This window comes from Stegostoma tigrinum, chromosome 18 (genome assembly GCF_030684315.1).
Source record: "Stegostoma tigrinum isolate sSteTig4 chromosome 18, sSteTig4.hap1, whole genome shotgun sequence".
In the NCBI taxonomy this organism is placed as follows: Eukaryota; Metazoa; Chordata; class Chondrichthyes; order Orectolobiformes; family Stegostomatidae; genus Stegostoma; species Stegostoma tigrinum.
In genome coordinates, this window is record NC_081371.1 from 46,304,330 (window position 1) to 46,328,504 (window position 24,175).

General features: G+C 49.9%; 1 protein-coding gene across 1 annotated transcript in view; it reads left to right on the forward strand.

Moving 5' to 3' along the window:
- Window positions 1-24,175, forward strand: part of utp20 (UTP20 small subunit processome component) — a 122,917-nt gene that overhangs the window by 87,941 nt on the left and 10,801 nt on the right. Inside the window, exons 48-56 of the mRNA XM_048548877.2 lie at window positions 2,557-2,673; window positions 5,773-5,943; window positions 8,187-8,318; window positions 9,947-10,057; window positions 10,654-10,733; window positions 19,120-19,189; window positions 19,846-20,028; window positions 22,559-22,690; window positions 23,717-23,849. Of these exons, the coding sequence (XP_048404834.1) occupies window positions 2,557-2,673; window positions 5,773-5,943; window positions 8,187-8,318; window positions 9,947-10,057; window positions 10,654-10,733; window positions 19,120-19,189; window positions 19,846-20,028; window positions 22,559-22,690; window positions 23,717-23,849 (1,129 nt within the window). The remainder of the gene's footprint in view (window positions 1-2,556; window positions 2,674-5,772; window positions 5,944-8,186; window positions 8,319-9,946; window positions 10,058-10,653; window positions 10,734-19,119; window positions 19,190-19,845; window positions 20,029-22,558; window positions 22,691-23,716; window positions 23,850-24,175) is intronic.

Genomic DNA, 24,175 nt, shown 5'->3' on the forward strand with positions numbered 1-24,175 from the left:
GCTTGTTTAAATTAAATAAATGTGAGATGCTGCATTTTGGGAAGGCAAATCAGGGTAGAACTTGCACACTTAATGGTAAGCTCATGGGAAATGTTGCCAAACAAAGAGACCTTGGGGTGCAGGTTCATAGTTCCTTGAAAGTGGAGTTAGAGGTGGACAAGATAGCACACTTGACTTTATTGGTCAGTCCATTGAGAATTGGAGTTGGGAGGTCATGTTGCAGCTTTACAGCACATTGGTTAGACCACTTTTCTAATACTGCTTTCAACTCTGGCCTTCTGCTCAAAGAAAAATGGTGTGAGGCTTAGAGATTCACAAGGATGTTGCCAGAGTTTGAGGGTTTGAGCTTTACGGAGAGGCTGAATGGGCTGGGACTATTTTCCCCAGGGCATCAGAGACTTAGGGGTTATCTTATAAAAGTTTATAAAATCATGAGGGGCATAGATAGGAGGAATAGCCAAGGCCTTCTCTCCAGAGTAGGGTAAACCAAAACTAGAAGCCATTTTTTAAGATGAGAGGGGAAAGATTTAAAAGGGACCTAAAGGGGAACTTTTTCAGAGGATAGTGTATATATGGAATGAGCTGCCAGAGGAGGTGGTGGAGGAAGTTACACTTGTAACATTTAAAAGGCGTCTGGATGGGAACATGAATAGGAAGGGTTTAGTGTGATTTGGGCCAAATGGTGGCAAATGGGACAAGATTTATTTGGGATTTCTGGTTGGCACGGATGAGATGTGTTGAGTTACCTGTTTCTGTGCTCTACATCTCTCTGACTGTACGTGCACCCTCGGTTTTAGGAGATTAAAGGGTGATTGAATTGAGACTCTAATAGTGGTTACACATTTGCCAGAGCAGCTGATGTGATGAAGTCCAGTTTGTTTGTATCCATATGTGATATGCAATTCTTAGCTGACTGTTGTTGGCAGGAAGTTAGCTGGGAAAATTGGAACATTCAGGTTACCTTGATTACCCAATGCAGTACTTCCTTGGAACAAGAGGGGTGCTGGTTGTGAGATTTTCAATAGGTTATCTAGAACAGTTCCATGGTCACTGAAGAGTTTCAGTCGGATAGTTGGAGTCGATTGCATAATAGTAGTGGAATAGGCTCCATGTAGGAAAAATGGTGCAGTTAGCTGAAAAGGCAATTGAAAGTCACTGGCTTTGTTTAGTTGGGGCTCAGGAAAAGGCCCCACGATCGGTTTGAACGTTCCAGGTAGTTAGGATTGGCGAGAAGTCTTGGGGAAGTGGAATTGGATAGTCAGCTTCAGGGAATTGAGGTTCTGCCCTAAAAAGGGTGCTGCTTATAGGCAGGCACTGATGATTTAGGACTCAGTAAAGTTCTAGGAGTCAATAGTTGCTGCCATGTGTTAGGGTTGGGACTCAGGAAGAGTCCTGGGAGTGAGCAAGACTGGGACTTCAAGCATCCCAAGGCGATTACAGTCTTAATGCCAGCTACCTGTCTGTAGACAGTATGGAATTGTGCCTATGAGTAGGTGCAGCAGTGCAATTTGAAAAATCCAGAACCTTGGTTGTAACAGGAAAGGAGCTTCATGTACCAGAACATGAACAAGTATTGAGGCACTCCACAATCAAACGGCTTTTGATGAAGTTCTGAATTTAGACAAGCCTTCAGTGGTGAAGAATTGAAATACCTTGTGAAATTCTAATGTGATTTGGAGACTTACAAGCTAGGTGGTTTTCTGAAAAATCTGTGAAATTAATCTTGACTATTTCATCTGCTGTGCGAGATATTTGCTCACTGTCCATTAGCCACATTTGCCTCCTGTTACTTCTGGATGCTACAATATAAGTTGCATTTACATTGTTTTGTTTATCTGACTTTGGTGATGTTTATTGTTGCTTATTCAAAGCAGTGGAAACTTGTGGCTTTATTTTCTTAGTAAGTAGCTGGGATGTCTCACTTTTGTCTGCGGGGAAAAGAAAATTACTAATCTCCAACTAAATTATATATCAGAGGATAGTGGGGGCATACAAATAAAAATCCAAATGCAGTCAAGTGAACAGAGTGGAAATACTGAACAGCTGTAATTTATACAGGAGGGATTGATTGGCTCGTTGCTGTTCCACCACCTGAAAGAATCATTGAATTAATCTTGGAAAGTTGCTCTAGTCCTTGCTGCTGATGGTACACAGTGCAGCAGCAGCCGCAAATTGGGTACCGATTGAGCAGACTGACGTCAGTCAGATGGAGTTTTAATTCTTGTGCGGTGTGCTGAAGTAGTGAAAATGGAGCTGAATAAATAGGATTGTTTTGCTGGTATCAGACCATAAACAACCTTGAAATCTTGCAGCTTGTTGGGGGAGGTGAGCTCAGTGGCTGAGGTGTTGCCCACCTGGGAATCTCACTATTAATATGTGGTCCTGCATGTGATTTCAGTCTTGTACCTGCTATGATTGGCAACAGACACTGCATTCTGTCGAAACCTTGTAACCTCCTTGTGTTCTGAGATATTGTTTGTGGCAGATGAATGGACTTGCTGTTTTGTTCATGTGTAACAGTTGCACACAAGTGTTTGTTTTTCAATCTTCTCCCAGCTACTGCATATGAGTTTGAAGAGGTCGAAGGTGAATTCTTCAGAAGAACACATTTTGGGAATGCTTGACCCATTTGTGCAGCTGTTGATTGACTGTCTCCAGTCCATGCATGTAAAGGTGAGCATTGTTCACATCTGTATAGTTTATCTTGTGAAGCAGAACACTCACACCTACAAACTAAATAGCCTCTTGCTATTGAGGATGGGCTAGTAATACAGCTATTTTTCCCTCCTATTTTATTTTTAGAAATAAATTCTCATTATTTGGATTTTCTTTGTTTTGGCTTTAATATTTTAGATTTCACTGCTGTAAATTGCTGTAAAATTCTTTCAGTTGAAAAAGCTTCCCTGTGTAAAATCTCACAAATTTGTGTTTTCACTTTTGAGGCAGTGTTAGGGGTCATCCGTCTAATATAGTCACCAGTAAATCCGGTTAGGAATTCTTGAGGAACTTTGTCAGTTTTCAGAGAATGGGGAGGGACCTAATATATGTTTGATGGGAAGCTAGATAAGGAAGAAAGGTAGCGAAGATTTGGGAAGAAGAGGGTTGTGAGGAAGAACTAAGCAAGTGCAAAAGTAAGAATTTTTAATTTGTGCCCCCACCCCACCATCACAGTTGCTTTGAGATAAACTGTGATATACCAGATCCTGATTTCTGACGGAAACATTTAAAGATTCCAAGCTGGGTCATGATGACTTCTTCACGCCTGCAGGCAGAGCACAGCCTGGAAATCCATGGTAGTGGCCGCAGGGCTCCGTCCGCTGAGGGATAGATTTCCTGTTTGTGTCCCGAGCGCTCTCAGTCAGACCCACCAGTGTCAAAGCTGTTGTTCTTCTCTGAAGACTGCCTCCTACTGGCCAACTATCACTACAGGGCGACCAGCAGGCTGGCAAGGGTACGTGGAAGCTGAACGTGAAACTGTTGATCAAGGAACTCAAAAGGGATTATCCAGGTTGGACAAGCATGAAGCCCCTTTTTGAGTCTCCTGCAGACTGGTGGAGAAACAGTGCAGGGCACCATCAGGCTCTTCATCCTCGAAAGTGTTCAGAAGATGAGAGAGAGAGAGAGAGAGAGAGAGATGGGGAAAACTATCCAAACTCCAGAAAAGCATGCAGAACCTTTACTCCTGCTGAAAACAATGAGGGCCGATGTCAAGGAGGATTTTCAACAGGTGAACAGCCAGCAAGCCTCACTCTTTCCCTGAGGGGCCTCCAAGATAATCTTCCAGTCCAGGGTCCGTCCTGTGAAGCAGGATGAGATATGTTCATGTTTCTTCTTCCAGAAGGTGCACAGGGAGAACTCTGTGACTAGTAGGCTAACAGAAGAAGATGGCTTGGTAACATCATCTCAGCCTGACATCCTGAGTATCAGCAAATCCTTTTATGCCAGACTGTACAATATGAAGCCCTCAGACAGCATGGCCTGCCAGTCATTCCTGACCTCTATAACAGAGGGCACCACACAGGAGAGGCTGGACCGGTCGATATCTCTGGGTGAGCTGACCAAGACCCTGAAGCCTTTTGAAAAGAATAAAAGTTTGGAGTTGTATCAGACATGCTCCTGGCAGGTCATGTGTGAATCTATGAGGAAGGATATCATCACCCTTATCTATAAGCTGAAGGGGGAGGGGGAGGAAATTTAGAAATTGGTGACCAATTTCTCTGTTGAATGTGGTTTATAAAATCCTGACTAAGGTCGTTAGCAACTGGGTCCAGTCAGCTATGGGATCTGAAGGTGCTAGCTATATGGTTTGGAGGGTCTAGGGCGAGGGTGTGTGCCAAAACTTGGGAGGAGCGTATTGCCAAGGTGAGGCAGAAACTGGGCAGATGGGTGGGCCTTTTCCTCTTCATTGCAGGTAAAAACCTGGTCTCCAAGTGTGAGGTACTCGGTGTGGTGGTTTACACAGACCTGACCTATCCCCTGAGCCTGCACCATTGCAGTCACCCAAACCACCTTCCAGTACATCTGGAGGTCAAAGATATCTGCAGGGACAGTATATACAAAGCTGTAGATAAGGAGGGGAGGAGCTTATCCCAATGCTGCCCTCATCCTAATGGCCACCTTAGTGTACCCTCAGAACACAAACTCCAAGTGTCTCTAATTACTAAGTTTCACTTGTGCCCAATGTTATGCAGGATGGACCTGGCCTCGTTGCCACGGAATGCTCCAAGCAGTTGAGCAGTTCCGTACCAGCTGCCCCTCATGGAGGTTTTTGTAAAGGAGAACACCTTTGACCGCAAGTCCATCAGGCAGTGATCGAGACCATGCGGGAAAAGGAGAGGGTGGATTCTGTTGGGTGGCTCCCTGAGCAGACTGTCAAAGTTATTTGGCAGAAAGTCTCATTGCCAGAACTTCCCATCGAGCACCAAGATGCAGTTTGCCTGCTAGTGAGAAGGACAGTATCCATCGGAACCTTCATTCACACCTATGCTCCACTGCACGTCTGTTCAAAAAAAAAGTCAGGCCGAATGACCTGTTTCTGTGCTGTTAATGCCTCATATTTCTTAGAATCCTGATGTGTTTTTATTTTCCCTGAAATTAACGGATTCCTTTTCACAAATATTTCTCATTCAATGGAGCATGCAAATGTAGATATTATAAGAACAACAATCAATGCTGACTAATCCTGACAGCAGTACTGAAGGAGTGCTGCACTGTCAGACGTATTGGCTTTCACATCCAGCATTAAACACAATGTTCTGACTGTCCTACTGGGTGGAAGCAAAGGATCAAACAGCATTATTTCATTAAAGAGCCAGCTAAGTTCTTGCTAGTGTATTACTCGTCCACCATCACTCTGAAACCAGTTGTCCGATCACACTCGCATTGCTGTTTCTGGCAGTTTTGTGTGTGTGAATTGGTCTCCATGTTTCCTAGTTCAACACCACAAATATGATTCATTAGTTGTAAATTTCTGCAGTAAAAGCCTGGCTAAGGTCTTTATAAGCAGAGAGAGCTCTTCATTTATAAGAAAGACATCTACATTCATATCCTAACAGGGCACCTCAGCTAGTAATCACTTGTAAAGGAATAATTTGATATTTCCTTCCAGCATTGCAATATTGTGGACAGGATAAACATGGTTTACTGAGTCAGATTACATCCGTGAAATTGACATTTTTGCTTACACTTTCAGAATACTGGGTGTGGTGCTGTATCTGTTAGGGTTTCTGCATGAACATTAATTGCTATGATGTCAATTCTTTTCATCTACAGGTGACCACTTCTGCCTTGCAGTGCCTCACCTGGATATTGAAATTCCCGCTGGCGTCCACAGAAACTCTGGCTGATCAGCTGACCCAGCAACTTTTTGTGTTACTGAAGGATTATGCCAAGGCTGGAGCAGCGAGGGGAGAAAACTTTCACCTGGTGGTGAACTGTTTCAAGGTAACATTTTCAATCATTAATATTACTTTGCAATGGTTAGGCCAGTCATTTTAAGCCAGTATCCTGCAGCCACTGGAATCTCTTTCCCTCAGTTAATGTAATCAAACACCTCATTGATTTGATCTTTTCTTTTAGATCTCGTAGTTAGCTTCTGTGCTCAAAGGAGGACAATCCTTGCTTTTCCATGTGACTGAATTCTCTCGGTTACAATACCTCTTTCATAAGTTGCTTCTGTAGCCTGTTTTTATGTCAAGTATGCTTGCCGTACTTCCTAAAGTCTGGTGTCCAGTCTTGGTGACGCCTAAGCAGTATTTTATGGGAATTTAAAGTAATTGTTGTTCTTTATGCTGAGCTTCTATTTATTTACTCATTATTTTTATTCATGAGATTATGGGCATTGCTGACTGAGACAGCGTTCATGGCCCATCCTTACTGGTCCTCTAGATGATGGTAGTGAGCTGCTTTCTTGAAACACTGCAGTCGGTAGACCCATAGTACCATTAACTTCAGGATTTTGATCCACCAACACTGAAGGAACAGCAATATATTTTCAAGTCAGGATGGTGAGTGGCTTGGAAGGACACTTGCAGGTGGTTTCTTTCTGCTGCAGTTATCCTTCTGGATAATCAAAGTCACAGGCGTGGAAAGTTCTGTTGGAAGAGCCTTGGTGAGCTACTGAGGAACTCATTGTAGATGGTACACACTAGTACGAGTGTGTCACACTAGCCAATGGGATACTTTATCCTGCTCCAGCTTAATTCTCCATCGGCTGAGCAGGGTTGTTTTGTTGGCTGTTGTTTGTACTGTTTGCCGTGCTCTCCCTGGTGGCTGACTGATCTCTTCATCAAAGTGACATGTCATAACGTATGATTTTTGAACTCATTTCCATACCTCTACAAGCCAACCCAGTAACTCACCACCTGACTCCCCAAGGCCTGTCTACTATCTGTATGTCAGAAGTTAGGCATGTGATGGAGTACTCTACATTTGCCTGGATGAGTGCAGGTCCAGCAATGCTCAAGAACCTCAACATTGTCCATGACAAAGCGGCCTGCTTGATTGGCACCATGTTCATCACCTTTTAACAGTCACTTCCTCCATCACTGACACACTCTGGCAGCTGGGTGTCCTGTTTTGTATGAAAACAGGTTGCTGGAAAAGCTCAGCAGCTGTAGCAGCATCTGTGACAATAATCAGAGTTAATCAGAGGCCCAGTGACCCTTTCTCAGAACGTACCTCTGTCTTTGTTTCTGATTTGCAGCATCTGCAGTTCTTTCAGTTTTTATGCACCATTTCATTTATGCATTGCTGTAATGGGCCACTGCTCTCTCAACAGCATCATCCAGGCCTGTGACCTTTACCACCAAGAGGAGTGTGAGCAGCAGATACATGTGAACACCACCATTGGCATGTTGCCCTCCAGCCAACTTACCATCCTGACTCAGAAATATGTTGCTGTTATTTCAATGTCACCGGGTCAAAATCTTGAACTTTATCCCCAATAGGCCCGTGATATGCAGTGCATCCAGCTTACGCTTAGTGACAGAGAAGGTTAAAAGAAGGTTTTTGAAGTGATATGTTGTATGTGACAATAGTAGAAAATTATTTCCACAATAGTTTGTGCGTTGGTAATGATAATAGACATTCACAATCAGAGATTGAACATGTTTTCAGATTACCAGAATGGTTAATGATTTACCACCAGTAGACAATGCAGCATCGACTGGAATGCCATTTAAAGTAAGAAGTTAGTTAAATATTTCACAAAGATATGGGAAGTGCGAGGGAAGGAGTCTAAAGCCCATTTGAAAGAGCTGATGCTGTGATGGATACCCACTAGATTGAGAGGTTACCCCGCCTTATGCTAATTTCTCTGAATGTGGCCGACAATACACACAGTGGGCATGTTGGTGCCATGATATGTAGAGGCCAGTGAAAGCTGCTCTGGATTCCAGGGAGCTGCTCACAGCCTAAAGTGAGTGAATTGATGTCAGCGCTCACTGCAATGTTCTAGTTCCTATTGTCTGAGCTGTGATTGGGTACATTCATTTAACAAATTGTTCTCTTAAAATATCAGGTAAGTATTAAGTCAAATGAAATAGGTAGCAGAATTGGTGCTTTATAAGCACCACCTTTACGATCAATATCATTGGTGATGGGAAGTAATGTGCATCTTTTGCCCAGTCCATCATCTGAGGGTATGATGGTGGATTGTATTAATATTTTATTTTTTAATTCCACAGTCAATTACAATCCTCGTGAGGAACATAACGGGGCACACGATAACTGACAAACAGTTGCAGATTTTGTTGGGATATGCCGAGGAGGATATTTATGACTCATCACGTCAGGCAACAGCTTTTGGACTTCTCAAAGTGAGTGAAGGTGGCAACAGGTGCCTCAGCTTTTATAGCACCTTGAAATTATCTGGAGAGGTGATGGTGGAGTGGTAATGTCATTGAACCTCTATTACAGAGATGTGGGTTCAAATCCCACTCCGCAGCTGGTGGAATTTAAAGTCAATTACTAAAACAAATCTGGAAGTGATAACTAGTTTCCATAGTGAAGACCACAAAACTACTATTGGTTGTCATAAAAATCGAAGGGCTCGGAGAACAAAACCTGCCATCCTTGCCTGACCCGGCCTCTGTGTGACTCCAGATCCACAGCAATGCAATTGACTCTTGACTGCCATTTGAAATGGCTGAGCAAGCCACTCAGTTCAAGGGCACTTAGGGATGGGCAGCGAATACTGGACATCTCCTAAAAGAATGAATTAAATACCCCAAGAAACATCCCATTAGAATAATCGGGCAAAATCTAATACTGAGCCATTTGAGGTTTTCGAGATAAAAGTTTTAAGGAATGGTTTTAAGAAGGAAAGAGAGCTAAAGGGGCTTACAGAGAAAGTTCTAGGGCTCGGGGACCATTCAGTTGTGAGGGCACAGTTGCCAGTGGAGGAGCCAATGAAGTTGGGGAAGCCAAGCGGTACGTTAGCAGACCACAGAGATCTTAGAGGGTATTGCGTTTGGAGGAGGTTACTGAGATTAGGGTAGGCGTGAAGTTTTGGGATTTGAAAATGAGGAAGCAAATTTTCAGATCCATGTTTGTGTTGGAAATAGTTCAGGGAAAGTTTACCCTGGAATGTGAGCAAAGATTAGACAGACTAGGCTTGAGTTGGAATTTTGAAGAGTAAGGAGCAAGTCAACCGAAATGTGTAAGATCCTGATGTGAAGGATGAAAATGAGAGGAACCAATTCTGTCTCTGAGTTTAGAATGGGATCTCACTAGACACCACCTGTTCAATCAGAGTCAATGCCTTCTCCTGAAGGGGACTTTGTCTGTTGTGTGAGAAAGGAATGTTAAAGTGAGACTGTGTCCATGTACTATGCCTCTCAGTCTTGGGATATCACATGGAGCCTCAGGGAATGGGACAGTACAGGAGGAGGCCATTTGGCCAGTTATTCCTGTGCTGTCTATTTGAAAGAGCTCTCCATTTAGTCCCACACACCCTGCTCTTGCTTCTACTTGAGCCGCACATATTTTTCCTTTCAAGCGGAGGTCTGATTGCCTTTTAAAAGTTACTGAGTCAGTTTCCACTTCCCCCTTTCATCAGAGGTTGACATTTTAAACACGATGTGGAGCCTGACTACTCTACAACATTTTGAACTTAAGCTGTAGACTCACCCAAACTCTCCGTTGGATTTGTGGATTAATGCTTCTGTGCTGCATTCGCAACTTGACCAATCCCACCTCAAACCCTGGTTGCCCAATTCCCCCAACTCTTCCTTCAGGATTAGTAAACCTCCAGTCCTCTGTTACTGTCTCACCCCTCAACCCTCCTATAATCCCCAATCCACTCGGCCTTCTGTGGGTGTGGCTTCCCATTCCTCAAATACTTGGGGAATTCCCTTCTGCCCCTTAAAAGCTCGCAATTCATGTTTCAAACCCCTCTGAATGTTTTTAGGGTTCAGACACCCCTTGCTGCTTTTTATCCTCACAGGCAATTCTATCAAGAAAGCTGCTTGTTCCAGAGATGGATGAAGTGATGCAGAAAGTGGCGAAGCTTGCTGTGACTGGACAGAGTGAACCAGTTCGAGTGCAGTGTCGTCAGGTCAGTGTCGAACCCAGCCTCTCAAGTTTCAGAGTTTCTCCTGTAGTTTACGACAGCACGAGCCGTAGATCCCAATTAACCTTGAGCAAGAAATCCGTTGTGCTTGTAATTCCCGTGAACGCCAGTGCTTTTTAATCTGTTCAGATCCTGTGCATTTGGGAATTCCAAGACACAGTAAAATCAAGCTCACTCTTGTTCACCTTCCACCATTTTGGTAGTCACATGAAACAACTAGAACAACAAATCAGAGGGACCAGTCTCTCTGAATCAGTCTACAAGAGAACCAGACACGAGGTGTGAAAACCCCCCCAGTAATTGATGTATATGTGTATGTTATTGTACGCCAATGCACATGCAGTGTACACATGTGCATGTGTACACCAACACATCACGTGTATGTGTGTGCGTGTGCGCGCATGTTGGGGAGGTGTGTTTATGGTGGGTTTGGGTATGTGTGTGGGTGTGCATCTCTGTGTATGTTGTACACTTTGTGTTTCTGTGTCTCGAATGGGTTTCTGCATAATTAATTTTTATTTGTATATTGTAGCACCCCAAATCGGTTGTAATCATTTTATCTGTTTGCTTCCTTGTGTCAGGTTTATTTGAAGTTCATTCTGGATTATCCCCTAGGGAGTAAGCTCAAGTCTCACCTCGAGTTCATTGTGGCACAGTTTTCGTAAGTCTTATTTCATCTGTGACTGTTAGTTCTTCATAAATTTGTTTGTTGAAAGAATGGATTCCAGTGCAACTGACCCAGGAGGATGGGGAGCCAATCTAGTAATTGTTGAATTGCAGCTTGGTGGTAAATGCGTAAGCTTTCAGATTCAAGTGGAACATATGATCAAGACTGCCAGTCCCAATGGAGTATTAAGCATTTGCAGGGCACAAGAGTGGAACCAGTTTGGCCAGAGGCTGGATACTGAGGGAGTGCCGCATTGTTGGAGGGTCAGTGCTGAGGGAATGCTGCATTGTTAGAGGATCACAACTGAGAAACTGCCGCACTGTCACAGGGTCGGTACTGAGGGAGTGCCGTACTGGCGGGAGGTGCTCAGTACTGAGGGAGTGCTGTACTGGCGGGAGGTGGCTCAGTACTGAGGGAGTGCCGTACTGGCGGGAGGTGCTCAGTACTGAGGGAGTGCTGTACTGGCGGGAGGTGGCTCAGTACTGAGGGAGTGCCGTACTGGCGGGAGGTGCTCAGTACTGAGGGAGTGCTGTACTGGCGGGAGGTGGCTCAGTACTGAGGGAATGCCGTACTGGCAGGAGGGTGGCTCAGTACTGAGGGAATGCTGTACTGGCGGGAGGTGGCTCAGTGCTGAGGGAGTGCCGTACTGGCGGGAGGTGGCTCAGTACTGAGGGAATGCCGTACTGGCGGGGGGTGCTCAGTACTGAGGGAATGCTGTACTGGCGGGAGGTGGCTCAGTACTGAGGGAATGCCGTACTGGCGGGAGGTGCTCAGTACTGAGGGAATGCTGTACTGGCAGGAGGTGGCTCAGTGCTGAGGGAATGCCGTACTGGCGGGAGGTGCTCAGTACTGAGGGAATGCCGTACTGGCAGGAGGGTGGCTCAGTACTGAGGGAATGCCGTACTGGCGGGTGGTGGCTCAGTGCTGAGGGAATGCCGTACTGGCGGGAGGTGGCTCAGTGCTGAGGGAATGCCGTACTGGCGGGAGGTGGCTCAGTACTGAGGGAATGCCGTACTGGCGGGGGGTGCTCAGTACTGAGGGAATGCTGTACTGGCGGGAGGTGCTCAGTACTGAGGGAATGCTGTACTGGCAGGAGGTGGTCAGTGCTGAGGGAATGCCGTACTGGCGGGAGGTGCTCAGTACTGAGGGAATGCCGTACTGGCAGGAGGGTGGCTCAGTACTGAGGGAATGCCGTACTGGCAGGAGGGTGGCTCAGTACTGAGGGAATGCTGTACTGGCGGGAGGTGGCTCAGTACTGAGGGAATGCCGTACTGGCGGGGGGTGCTCAGTACTGAGGGAATGCTGTACTGGCGGGAGGTGGCTCAGTACTGAGGGAATGCCGTACTGGCGGGAGGTGCTCAGTACTGAGGGAATGCTGTACTGGCAGGAGGTGGCTCAGTGCTGAGGGAATGCCGTACTGGCAGGAGGTGCTCAGTACTGAGGGAATGCCGTACTGGCAGGAGGGTGGCTCAGTACTGAGGGAATGCCATACTGGCGGGTGGTGGCTCAGTGCTGAGGGAATGCCGTACTTGCGGGAGGTGGCTCAGTGCTGAGGGAATGCCTTTCTGGCGGGAGGTGGCTCAGTACTGAGGGAATGCCGTACTGGCGGGGGGTGCTCAGTACTGAGGGAATGCTGTACTGGCGGGAGGTGGCTCAGTACTGAGGGAATGCCCTACTGGCGGGAGGTGCTCAGTACTGAGGGAATGCTGTACTGGCAGGAGGTGGCTCAGTGCTGAGGGAATGCCGTACTGGCGGGAGGTGCTCAGTACTGAGGGAATGCCGTACTGGCAGGAGGGTGGCTCAGTACTGAGGGAATGCCGTACTGGCGGGTGGTGGCTCAGTGCTGAGGGAATGCCGTACTGGCGGGAGGTGGCTCAGTGCTGAGGGAATGCCTTTCTGGCGGGAGGTGGCTCAGTACTGAGGGAATGCCGTACTGGCGGGAGGTGGCTCAGTGCTGAGGGAATGCCGTACTGGCGGGGGGTGGCTCAGTGCTGAGGGAATGCCGTACTGGTGGGGGGTGGCTCAGTGCTGAGGGAATGCCCTACTGGCGGGGGGTGGCTCAGTACTGAGGGAGTGCCGTACTGTTGGGAGGTGGCTCAGTGCTGAGGGAATGCCGTACTGGCGGGGGGTGCTCAGTACTGAGGGAATGCTGTACTGGCGGGAGGTGGCACAGTACTGAGGGAATGCCGTACTGGCGGGAGGTGCTCAGTACTGAGGGAATGCTGTACTGGCAGGAGGTGGCTCAGTGCTGAGGGAATGCCGTACTGGCGGGAGGTGCTCAGTACTGAGGGAATGCCGTACTGGCAGGAGGGTGGCTCAGTACTGAGGGAATGCCGTACTGGCGGGTGGTGGCTCAGTGCTGAGGGAATGCCGTACTGGCGGGAGGTGGCTCAGTGCTGAGGGAATGCCTTTCTGGCGGGAGGTGGCTCAGTACTGAGGGAATGCCGTACTGGCGGGAGGTGGCTCAGTGCTGAGGGAATGCCGTACTGGTGGGGGGTGGCTCAGTGCTGAGGGAATGCCCTACTGGCGGGGGGTGGCTCAGTACTGAGGGAGTGCCGTACTGTTGGGAGGTGGCTCAGTACTGAGGGAATGCCGTACTGGTGGGGGGTGGCTCAGTGCTGAGGGAATGCCCTACTGGCGGGGGGTGGCTCAGTACTGAGGGAGTGCCGTACTGGCGGGGGGTGCTCAGTACTGAGGGAATGCCGTACTGGCGGGGGGTGGCTCAGTACTGAGGGAATGCCGTACTGGCAGGAGGGTGGCTCAGTACTGAGGGAATGCCGTACTGGCGGGTGGTGGCTCAGTGCTGAGGGAATGCCGTACTGGCGGGAGGTGGCTCAGTGCTGAGGGAATGCCGTACTGGCGGGTGGTGGCTCAGTACTGAGGGAGTGCCGTACTGGCGGGAGGTGGCTCAGTACTGAGGGAATGCCGTACTGGTGGGGGGTGGCTCAGTGCTGAGGGAATGCCGTACTGGCGGGTGGTGGCTCAGTACTGAGGGAATGCCGTACTGGCGGGGGGTGCTCAGTACTGAGGGAATGCCGTACTGGCGGGGGGTGGCTCAGTGTTGAGGGAATGCCTTTCTGGCGGGAGGTGGCTCAGTACTGAGGGAATGCCGTACTGGCGGGTGGTGGCTCAGTACTGAGGGAATGCCGTACTGGCAGGAGGGTGGCTCAGTACTGAGGGAATGCCGTACTGGCGGGTGGTGGCTCAGTGCTGAGGGAATGCCGTACTGGCGGGAGGTGGCTCAGTGCTGAGGGAATGCCTTTCTGGCGGGAGGTGGCTCAGTACTGAGGGAATGCCGTACTGGCGGGAGGTGGCTCAGTGCTGAGGGAATGCCGTACTGGTGGGGGGTGGCTCAGTGCTGAGGGAATGCCCTACTGGCGGGGGGTGGCTCAGTACTGAGGGAGTGCCGTACTGTTGGGAGGTGGCTCAGTACTGAGGGAATGCCGTACTGGTGGGGGGTGGCTCAGTGCTGAGGGAATGCCGTACTGGCGGGTGGTGGCTCAGTACTGAGGGAGTGCCGTACTGTTGGGAGGTGGCTCAGTACTGAGGGAATGCCGTACTGGTGGGGGGTGGCTCAGTGCTGAGGGAATGCCGTACTGGCGGGTGGTGGCTCAGTACTGAGGGAGTGCCGTACTGGCGGGAGGTGGCTCAGTACTGAGGGAATGCCGTACTGGTGGGGGGTGGCTCAGTGCTGAGGGAATGCCGTACTGGCGGGTGGTGGCTCAGTACTGAGGGAATGCCGTACTGGCGGGGGGTGCTCAGTACTGAGGGAATGCCGTACTGGCGGGGGGTGGCTCAGTGTTGAGGGAATGCCTTTCTGGCGGGAGGTGGCTCAGTACTGAGGGAATGCCGTACTGGCGGGTGGTGGCTCAGTACTGAGGGAATGCCGTACTGGCGGGGGGTGGCTCAGTACTGAGGGAATGCCGTACTGGCGGGGGGTGCTCAGTACTGAGGGAATGCCGTACTGGCGGGGGGTGGCTCAGTGTTGAGGGAATGCCTTTCTGGCGGGAGGTGGCTCAGTACTGAGGGAATGCCGTACTGGCGGGTGGTGGCTCAGTACTGAGGGAATGCCGTACTGGCGGGGGGTGCTCAGTACTGAGGGAATGCCGTACTGGCGGGGGGTGCTCAGTACTGAGGGAATGCCGTACTGGCGGGGAGTGGCTCAGTGTTGAGGGAATGCCTTTCTGGCGGGAGGTGGCTCAGTACTGAGGGAATGCCGTACTGGCGGGTGGTGGCTCAGTACTGAGGGAATGCCGTACTGGCGGGGGGTGCTCAGTACTGAGGGAATGCCGTACTGGCGGGGGGTGGCTCAGTACAGAGGGAATGCCGTACTGGCGGGAGGTGGCTCAGTACTGAGGGAATGCCGTACTGGCGGGAGGTGCTCAGTACTGAGGGAATGCCGTACTGGCGGGAGGTGGCTCAGTACTGAGGGAATGCCGTACTGGCGGGAGGTGGCTCAGTGCTGAGGGAATGCCGTACTGGCGGGAGGTGGCTCAGTGCTGAGGGAATGCCGTACTGGCGGGAGGTGCTCAGTACTGAGGGAATGCTTTACTGGCGGGAGGTGGCTCAGTGCTGAGGGAAAGCCGTACTGGCGGGAGGTGGCTCAGTACTGAGGGAATGCCGTACTGGCGGGAGGTGGCTCAGTACTGAGGGAATGCCGTACTGGCGGGAGGTGGCTCAGTGCTGAGGGAATGCCGTACTGGCGGGAGGTGCTCAGTACTGAGGGAATGCCGTACTGGCAGGAGGGTGGCTCAGTACTGAGGGAATGCCGTACTGGCGGGTGGTGGCTCAGTGCTGAGGGAATGCCTTTCTGGCGGGAGGTGGCTCAGTACTGAGGGAATGCCGTACTGGCGGGGGGTGCTCAGTACTGAGGGAATGCTGTACTGGCGGGAGGTGGCTCAGTACTGAGGGAATGCCCTACTGGCGGGAGGTGCTCAGTACTGAGGGAATGCTGTACTGGCAGGAGGTGGCTCAGTGCTGAGGGAATGCCGTACTGGCGGGAGGTGCTCAGTACTGAGGGAATGCCGTACTGGCAGGAGGGTGGCTCAGTACTGAGGGAATGCCGTACTGGCGGGTGGTGGCTCAGTGCTGAGGGAATGCCGTACTGGCGGGAGGTGGCTCAGTGCTGAGGGAATGCCTTTCTGGCGGGAGGTGGCTCAGTACTGAGGGAATGCCGTACTGGCGGGAGGTGGCTCAGTGCTGAGGGAATGCCGTACTGGTGGGGGGTGGCTCAGTGCTGAGGGAATGCCCTACTGGCGGGGGGTGGCTCAGTACTGAGGGAGTGCCGTACTGTTGGGAGGTGGCTCAGTACTGAGGGAATGCCGTACTGGCGGGGGGTGCTCAGTACTGAGGGAATGCTGTACTGGCGGGAGGTGGCTCAGTACTGAGGGAATGCCGTACTGGCGGGAGGTGCTCAGTACTGAGGGAATGCTGTACTGGCAGGAGGTGGCTCAGTGCTGAGGGAATGCCGTACTGGCGGGAGGTGCTCAGTACTGAGGGAATGCCGTACTGGCAGGAGGGTGGCTCAGTACTGAGGGAATGCCGTACTGGCGGGTGGTGGCTCAGTGCTGAGGGAATGCCGTACTGGCGGGAGGTGGCTCAGTGCTGAGGGAATGCCTTTCTGGCGGGAGGTGGCTCAGTACTGAGGGAATGCCGTACTGGCGGGAGGTGGCTCAGTGCTGAGGGAATGCCGTACTGGTGGGGGGTGGCTCAGTGCTGAGGGAATGCCCTACTGGCGGGGGGTGGCTCAGTACTGAGGGAGTGCCGTACTGTTGGGAGGTGGCTCAGTACTGAGGGAATGCCGTACTGGTGGGGGGTGGCTCAGTGCTGAGGGAATGCCGTACTGGCGGGTGGTGGCTCAGTACTGAGGGAGTGCCGTACTGGCGGGAGGTGGCTCAGTACTGAGGGAATGCCGTACTGGTGGGGGGTGGCTCAGTGCTGAGGGAATGCCGTACTGGCGGGTGGTGGCTCAGTACTGAGGGAATGCCGTACTGGCGGGGGGTGCTCAGTACTGAGGGAATGCCGTACTGGCGGGGGGTGGCTCAGTGTTGAGGGAATGCCTTTCTGGCGGGAGGTGGCTCAGTACTGAGGGAATGCCGTACTGGCGGGTGGTGGCTCAGTACTGAGGGAATGCCGTACTGGCGGGGGGTGCTCAGTACTGAGGGAATGCCGTACTGGCGGGGGGTGGCTCAGTACAGAGGGAATGCCGTACTGGCGGGAGGTGGCTCAGTACTGAGGGAATGCCGTACTGGCGGGAGGTGCTCAGTACTGAGGGAATGCCGTACTGGCGGGAGGTGGCTCAGTACTGAGGGAATGCCGTACTGGCGGGAGGTGGCTCAGTGCTGAGGGAATGCCGTACTGGCGGGAGGTGGCTCAGTGCTGAGGGAATGCCGTACTGGCGGGAGGTGCTCAGTACTGAGGGAATGCCGTACTGGCGGGAGGTGGCTCAGTGCTGAGGGAAAGCCGTACTGGCGGGAGGTGGCTCAGTACTGAGGGAATGCCGTACTGGCGGGAGGTGGCTCAGTGCTGAGGGAATGCCGTACTGGCGGGAGGTGCTCAGTACTGAGGGAATGCCGTACTGGCGGGAGGTGGCTCAGTGCTGAGGGAAAGCCGTACTGGCGGGAGGTGGCTCAGTACTGAGGGAATGCCGTACTGGCGGGAGGTGCTCAGTACTGAGGGAATGCCGTACTGGCGGGAGGTGGCTCAGTACTGAGGGAATGCCGTACTGGCGGGAGGTGGCTCAGTGCTGAGGGAATGCCGTACTGGCGGGAGGTGGCTCAGTGCTGAGGGAATGCCGTACTGGCGGGAGGTGCTCAGTACTGAGGGAATGCCGTACTGGCGGGAGGTGCTCAGTACTGAGGGAATGCCGTACTGGCGGGAGGTGGCTCAGTGCTGAGGGAATGCCGTACTGGCGGGAGGTGGCTCAGTACTGAGGGAATGCCGTACTGGCGGGAGGTGGCTCAGTACTGAGGGAATGCCGTACTGGCGGGAGGTGGCTCAGTACTGAGGGAGTGCCGTACTGGCGGGAGGTGGCTCAGTACTGAGGGAGTGCCGTACTGGCGGGGGGTGCTCAGTACTGAGGGAGTGCCGTACTGGCGGGGGGTGCTCAGTACTGAGGGAATGCCGTACTGGCGGGAGGTGGCTCAGTACTGAGGGAATGCCTTACTGGCGGGAGGTGGCTCAGTACTGAGGGAATGCCTTACTGGCGGGAGGTGGCTCAGTGCTGAGGGAATGCCGTACTGGCGGGAGGTGGCTCAGTGCTGAGGGAATGCCGTACTGGCGGGAGGTGGCTCAGTGCTGAGGGAATGCCGTACTGGCGGGAGGTGGCTCAGTGCTGAGGGAATGCCGTACTGGCGGGAGGTGGCTCAGTGCTGAGGGAATGCCGTACTGGCGGGAGGTGGCTCAGTGCTGAGGGAATGCCGTACTGGCGGGAGGTGCTCAGTACTGAGGGAATGCCGTACTGGCGGGAGGTGGCTCAGTGCTGAGGGAATGCCGTACTGGCGGGAGGTGGCTCAGTACTGAGGGAATGCCGTACTGGCGGGAGGTGGCTCAGTACTGAGGGAGTGCCGTACTGGCGGGAGGTGGCTCAGTACTGAGGGAGTGCCGTACTGGCGGGGGGTGCTCAGTACTGAGGGAGTGCCGTACTGGCGGGGGGTGCTCAGTACTGAGGGAATGCCGTACTGGCGGGAGGTGGCTCAGTACTGAGGGAGTGCCGTACTGGCGGGAGGTGGCTCAGTACTGAGGGAATGCCGTACTGGCGGGAGGTGGCTCAGTGCTGAGGGAATGCCGTACTGGCGGGAGGTGGCTCAGTGCTGAGGGAATGCCGTACTGGCGGGAGGTGGCTCAGTGCTGAGGGAATGCCGTACTGGCGGGAGGTGGCTCAGTGCTGAGGGAATGCCGTACTGGCGGGGGGTGGCTCAGTGCAGAGGGAATGCCGTACTGGCGGGGGGTGGCTCAGTGCAGAGGGAATGCCGTACTGGCGGGGGGTGGTTCAGTACTGAGGGAGTTCCGTACTGGCGGGAGGTGACTCAGTACTGAGGGAGTTCCGTACTGGCGGGGGTTGGCTCAGTACTGAGGGAATGCCGTACTGTTGGGAGGTGGCTCAGTACTGAGGAAATGCTGTACTGGCTTCCAGTCCCACCTACCCAGAGGTGTGCTGCAGTAGATCCGAGCTGGTTCATTCGGAAAGTAATTGAGCACTTATTGGGTGGGGCTGAGAGTTTCTCTGTTAGGTCCAGCCTCTCTGTACAATGAAAGCAGAAGCGGCCACGTGTGGTGGCTGGCTTGGAGAGTGATTTCAGGGAAAGCGTCTTGTAAAATATTGGTGAATGAAAACTGTATTAATGACTAAACATAACTTTTGCTTCTGTCCTGTGTTTAGGTATGAACATGAAATTGGAAGAGAATCTGCACTGGAAATGCTGGCTTATATCTTCCAATCTTTTCCACAGGTTGGTTGATAAGATATTAAACCATATACTTTATACCTGGCCTCATGTGCTGATTGGTTGGTAAATAAACCTGTTGAACCGAGACATGGCCACGTTGAAAACAATGGGGTACCGGAGGCTTCCCAAACTCTCAAAAGGCACAAGGTGTCAATATATTACAGACAACATTGCTTGATACTCATTGTTGAAGGGTGTCACTGTTGGATCAAATAACCTGTTCTGAAGTTGTTGAGTCTCTCTGAACCTCGATTAAATCTCCCAGCTCTGAGGGGATCAACCACAAGTTTTCAACTCAAAACTGAAGTTGTTACATCCTGAGCCCTGTAACGAAACCAGAAATTGTTGGCAAAACTCAGCAGGTCTGGCAGCTCCTGTGGGAAGAGAGCAGAGTTAATGTTCAAAATATTGTAACTCTTCTTCAGTCAAAATCTGATACTAAGCTGCACAGGTTATTGGAAGTTCATGAAGTATATTCCTCTGATAAAAAGTCACTTGACCCGAATACTAACTCTGTTCTCTTCCCACAGATGCTGCTCGACCTGCTGAGTTTCTCCAGCTATTTTTGTATTTTGTTTCAGAACTCAAACATCTGCAGTTCTTTGTTTTGTGAAATCCATTAGTGACATGTTTCTGAATGTCTTTGTGTCTGCCGGCAGGGTCTGCTTCATCAGCACTATGCTCTCTTCTTCATCCCTGTCACTCTGATGATTGTGAATGATGACTCACCGAAGTGCAAGAAGATGGCAGCTCTGGCAGCCCAGTCATTGTTGAGCAAGGTGGACGAGGAGCACAAGGACCTCATGTTTTCGTTGGTTTTGACATGGTTCCAAAGCGAAAAGGTCGGAGCCTGGGCCTGAAGTAGTTTAAGAGGGTCATTAATGTTTTAGGATTCACTTCCCTGGGAAAAGGGCCATTGAATATATTCAGAGCTGAGGTGGGTGGATTTTTGATGAAGGAAGGAGTGCAAGGTTATGGATTGGGGGAGGATGGCGATGTATGGCAGAGGAGGCTTGAAGGGCTGAATGGCCCACTCCTACTACTTCTTGTGCCCTTGATGCAATCTTGGGTTACTTTGAGCCTTCAGATCATGAAGGTCAGAGATGTTTCAAGAGGCTGCAAGAGAGAAGAGCATTTATTTCTGTAGCTGCTGTGACAGTGTCAGAACATCACCAAACACCCTGCAGCCAATGAAATACTAGAAAGATGTTACCGCTGTATCGTGAGAAGCCTGGCAGATTGTTTGCACTGTATGATCCCACAATCAGTCAAATACACACCGACAAGGTTTGGAATTGGAAGGGTATAGGATTAAACCACTTGAAGTGAGCTTTTCCATTGTGACTCATTAGTTCTGTGAAAAGCCAACAATGACACCACAAGAAATTAGAACAGGGCTAGGCCTTACATCCCCTTAAACCCAAATTGCCATTCAGTAGGATTATGCCTGATCTGACATTCCTCATATCCACTTCCCTGCATTTTCCCTGTCACCTTGATTTCCCAACTGATCAAGAATATATCCATCTCAGCACTAAATATACGAAAGGACTCTGCCCACATAGCTGTCTGTGGCAAGAAGTTCCAAAGACACACAACCCACTGAGTGAAGAAATTCCTCCTCATCTCTGTTTTAAATTGGAGCTCCTGTCTTCTGAGTCTGTGCCCTCTGGTCCTAGATTTTCCCATGAGGGGGAACATCCTCTCTCAGCATTTATCTTGTCAAGCTCCTTGTGTATCCTCCTGGTTTCAATGACATCACCTCTCATTCTTATAAACTCCAGTGAGTAGAGTCCTTATTTATTTATCTTTTGCTCATAAGACAATCCCTTCACTCCAGGGATGATGTGAGTGAGCCTTCTCTGAACTGCCTCCAATAAAATGATATATTTTGTTAAATAAAGGGACCAAAACTGCTCTCAGTACTTCAGGTGTGGTCTCGCCAGCACCTCGTACAGTTGAAGTATGGGTTCCCTACTCTCATACTCTAGTCCCTTTGAAAAAAGGTTCTCAGTATTCCTGAGAACCTGCTGTAACTGTGTGCTAGCTTCCTGTGTTTTGTACACAAGGACTCCCAAGTTCCTTGTGATGCAGCTTTCATCCATTTATAAATGCTGTATTCTTTTGTTCTCTCTTCCAAGTTGAACAACTTCATGTTTATTCACATTGAACTCCAATTGCCAACTATGAGCTCACTCACTTAACCTGTCAATGGCTCTCTGCAAACTGTTCACCTAAAATGTCGAGAGAGATCCCAAGGCATTTCACAGAAAGTTGATGAGACAGTGGTGGAGACTGAACCGAGGAAAATGATTTTGAGATTGATAACCAAAAGATGGTTTGCAGAGTAGGTTTTACAGGTTATCTTAAAGGAGGACAACTCGTGCCGGTTTCCCAAACTAAACTAGCCCCATTTGCCTGCATTTGGCCTGTATCCCTCTAAACCTTTCCTCTTCAGATACCTGTCCAAATGTTTTTTAAATGTTGTAACTGTATCTGCATCCACCACTTCCTTTGGCAATTCATTCCATATCTGCACCACCTTCTGAGTGGAAAAAGTGGCCACTTGGGCCTCTTTGAAATCTTTCCCTTCCCTCTAATTTTGGACTGCCCCACCCTGGGGAAAAGACCTTTGCTATTCACCTTATCTGTGCCCCTTGTGATTTCATAAACGTCTATAACGTCGTCCCTTAACCTACGCTCCATGGGGAAAAAGAACCAGCCTATCCAACCTCTCCTTATGACTCAAACCCTCCAGTCTGGTAACATCTTGTAAATAAATCTTTGCACACTTTCCAATTTAATAAGATCCTTCCTATTCCATAGTAGCGTCACCAAAGTTCTGTAGCAGCATGATGTCCCTAAACTCAGTGCTGTGACCAATGACGGCAAGCATGCCAAATGCCGCCTTCACCACTCTGTCCACCCGTGACACCAACCTCAAGGAGCAATGCATCTGAACCTAGGTCTTTCTGTTCGACAATGCTGAGAGTTTCAAAGAGGGAATCAGATCTTAGGCCACTGATGGCTCCAGGCACAGCTGTCTGCTGTGAGTCTAGAAAGCATGGGAAATAGGTGTGGGGCTAAAGATTGGAGAATTTCAGGATTCTGAGAGTTGTTGGCCTGAAGGATGTTACAATGATAGGTGAGTTGGGAGTCCGTAAATGCAAAATGTATTTTTAAATGTGACAGAACAATGCTGTTTAATCCAAAGAGAGCAAAGTGCAATAGCTGCTGTAAGTCTGAAGTAAAACTGAATAACACTGTAGAAGCTTAGCTGGTCTCGCAGTATCTGAGGAGAGAAAATCTGAATCAACGTTTCGGCCTGTGACCTTTTGTCCGAGCTCGTTCTCAGTTATGTACCTGTTACAGATCTCTCACCGTCGACTAGCTGCCCACGCTTGTGGGCTTTTTGTGGAAGCTGAAGGAATCGTCTTCGAGAAACGTATTGGGACCATTCTTCCGACCCTTGAAGCTGCAATTGATCCTGAAAGCTTTCAAGATGTGAGTTTCCTGCTCGTGCACTGCGCAGCTTTTTTAGAACACATTGTTGGGGTTAGGGATAGGGGTGGTCAGACTCTCTCAGAAAATTTATTTTAATATAATGACAGAATCGCAGTGCTGTTTCCTGAATCATTTCTGGCAGTATTGAACATGAGGGGCTGTGTTAGCAATTTGGGTCTAAGAGGTCAGAGTGCATCTGTTAAAGATAATGGCCATTAACGTGGCGCACAGTCACCCCAGTACATTCTCATCATTTGGAGCTCTGTACTGGGAGTGCCTGGCTGCTTTCTCTAAGCCAGCCCCGTACATGAAGGGATTATATGAAGCAGAGAGGTACAGACAGGTTCAGTGAATGGACAAAAATTTGCCAGATGGAGGAGAAATGTGAACTTGTGAAATTTGGCTCGAAAAATAGAAAAAGTGGCATATTATTAGGATGGAGACAGATTGCAAAATTGACGTACAGAGGGTTTTGCATGGTCCTGGTATATGAATCACAAGAAGTTAGAAAGCAGGTGCAGCACCTGATTTTGAAGTGAAGTTAAATGTTGTTTGAGGATTTGACAATAAGAGCAGGGACACCTGGCCATAATTACACAAGCTGACAGTGAAACCCCGCTGGAGTATTGTGTGCAGTTCGGTCTCATTTTTGCTAAGAAAGCATACAATTGCCCTGGGAGCAGTTTTGTAGATTGTGAAGAAAGTAAGGAGCCTGGGCACAGATGAGAGTTCTATTTAACAGTGAGATGATCTGGAATACACAGTCTGGGAAGGGAGGAGGAGAAGGCTCTGAACAGAAATTGGATAAATATTTGTGAAGGGGATTATTTGCAAAGTGACAGGGAAAGCGCATGAGACTGGGACTAAGTTCTAAACCTGGATGCCTTCCGGACCTGCTGTGCGATTCTGATCAGAAAATTTACATCTTTAACCTTGCCCCTGCAAAAAGTAAATATGGTCCTGAATCCATTTCCAGTCTAAGCTGGAGACCCTTGAGTTTGCGGTCTGTTTCTGGTTTGTGCTCAGATCCAAGAGGAAGAGGAAGAGAAAGCTACAGACCGTTTGCTGTTCAGCCTTTTGACTCTGACCGTGAAACTGGTGAAGAATTGCAACTTGACCCAGCTGCTCAAACCACGTGCTGTTCTCACCTCTCTCTGGGGTAGGTTCAGCCCTGCACTGCTGATTGTAAACTGACAATTGCTCACAAGTGGACCCAGGGTGGTGAGCAAGATGGGGGTGGTATCTTCAAAATGTGTTGGGGTGGGGGTGGTGGTGGGGTTGCTGTTAGGTGCGTGGGTGGTGGTATTTAGCTGTTTAGGCATGTCTCACCTGCTCTCAGCTTTTCGGACCAGGATTTTAGTTCTTATGTCTGATCTTCTCACTTGAAAGAAAAGGAAAAATAAGATTTGGCCAGTTAGCCCCTCAGACCTGGTACTGAACCCTCCGTTTCCCCTTCCCTCCTGATTCCCTTGGTATCCCTGACCA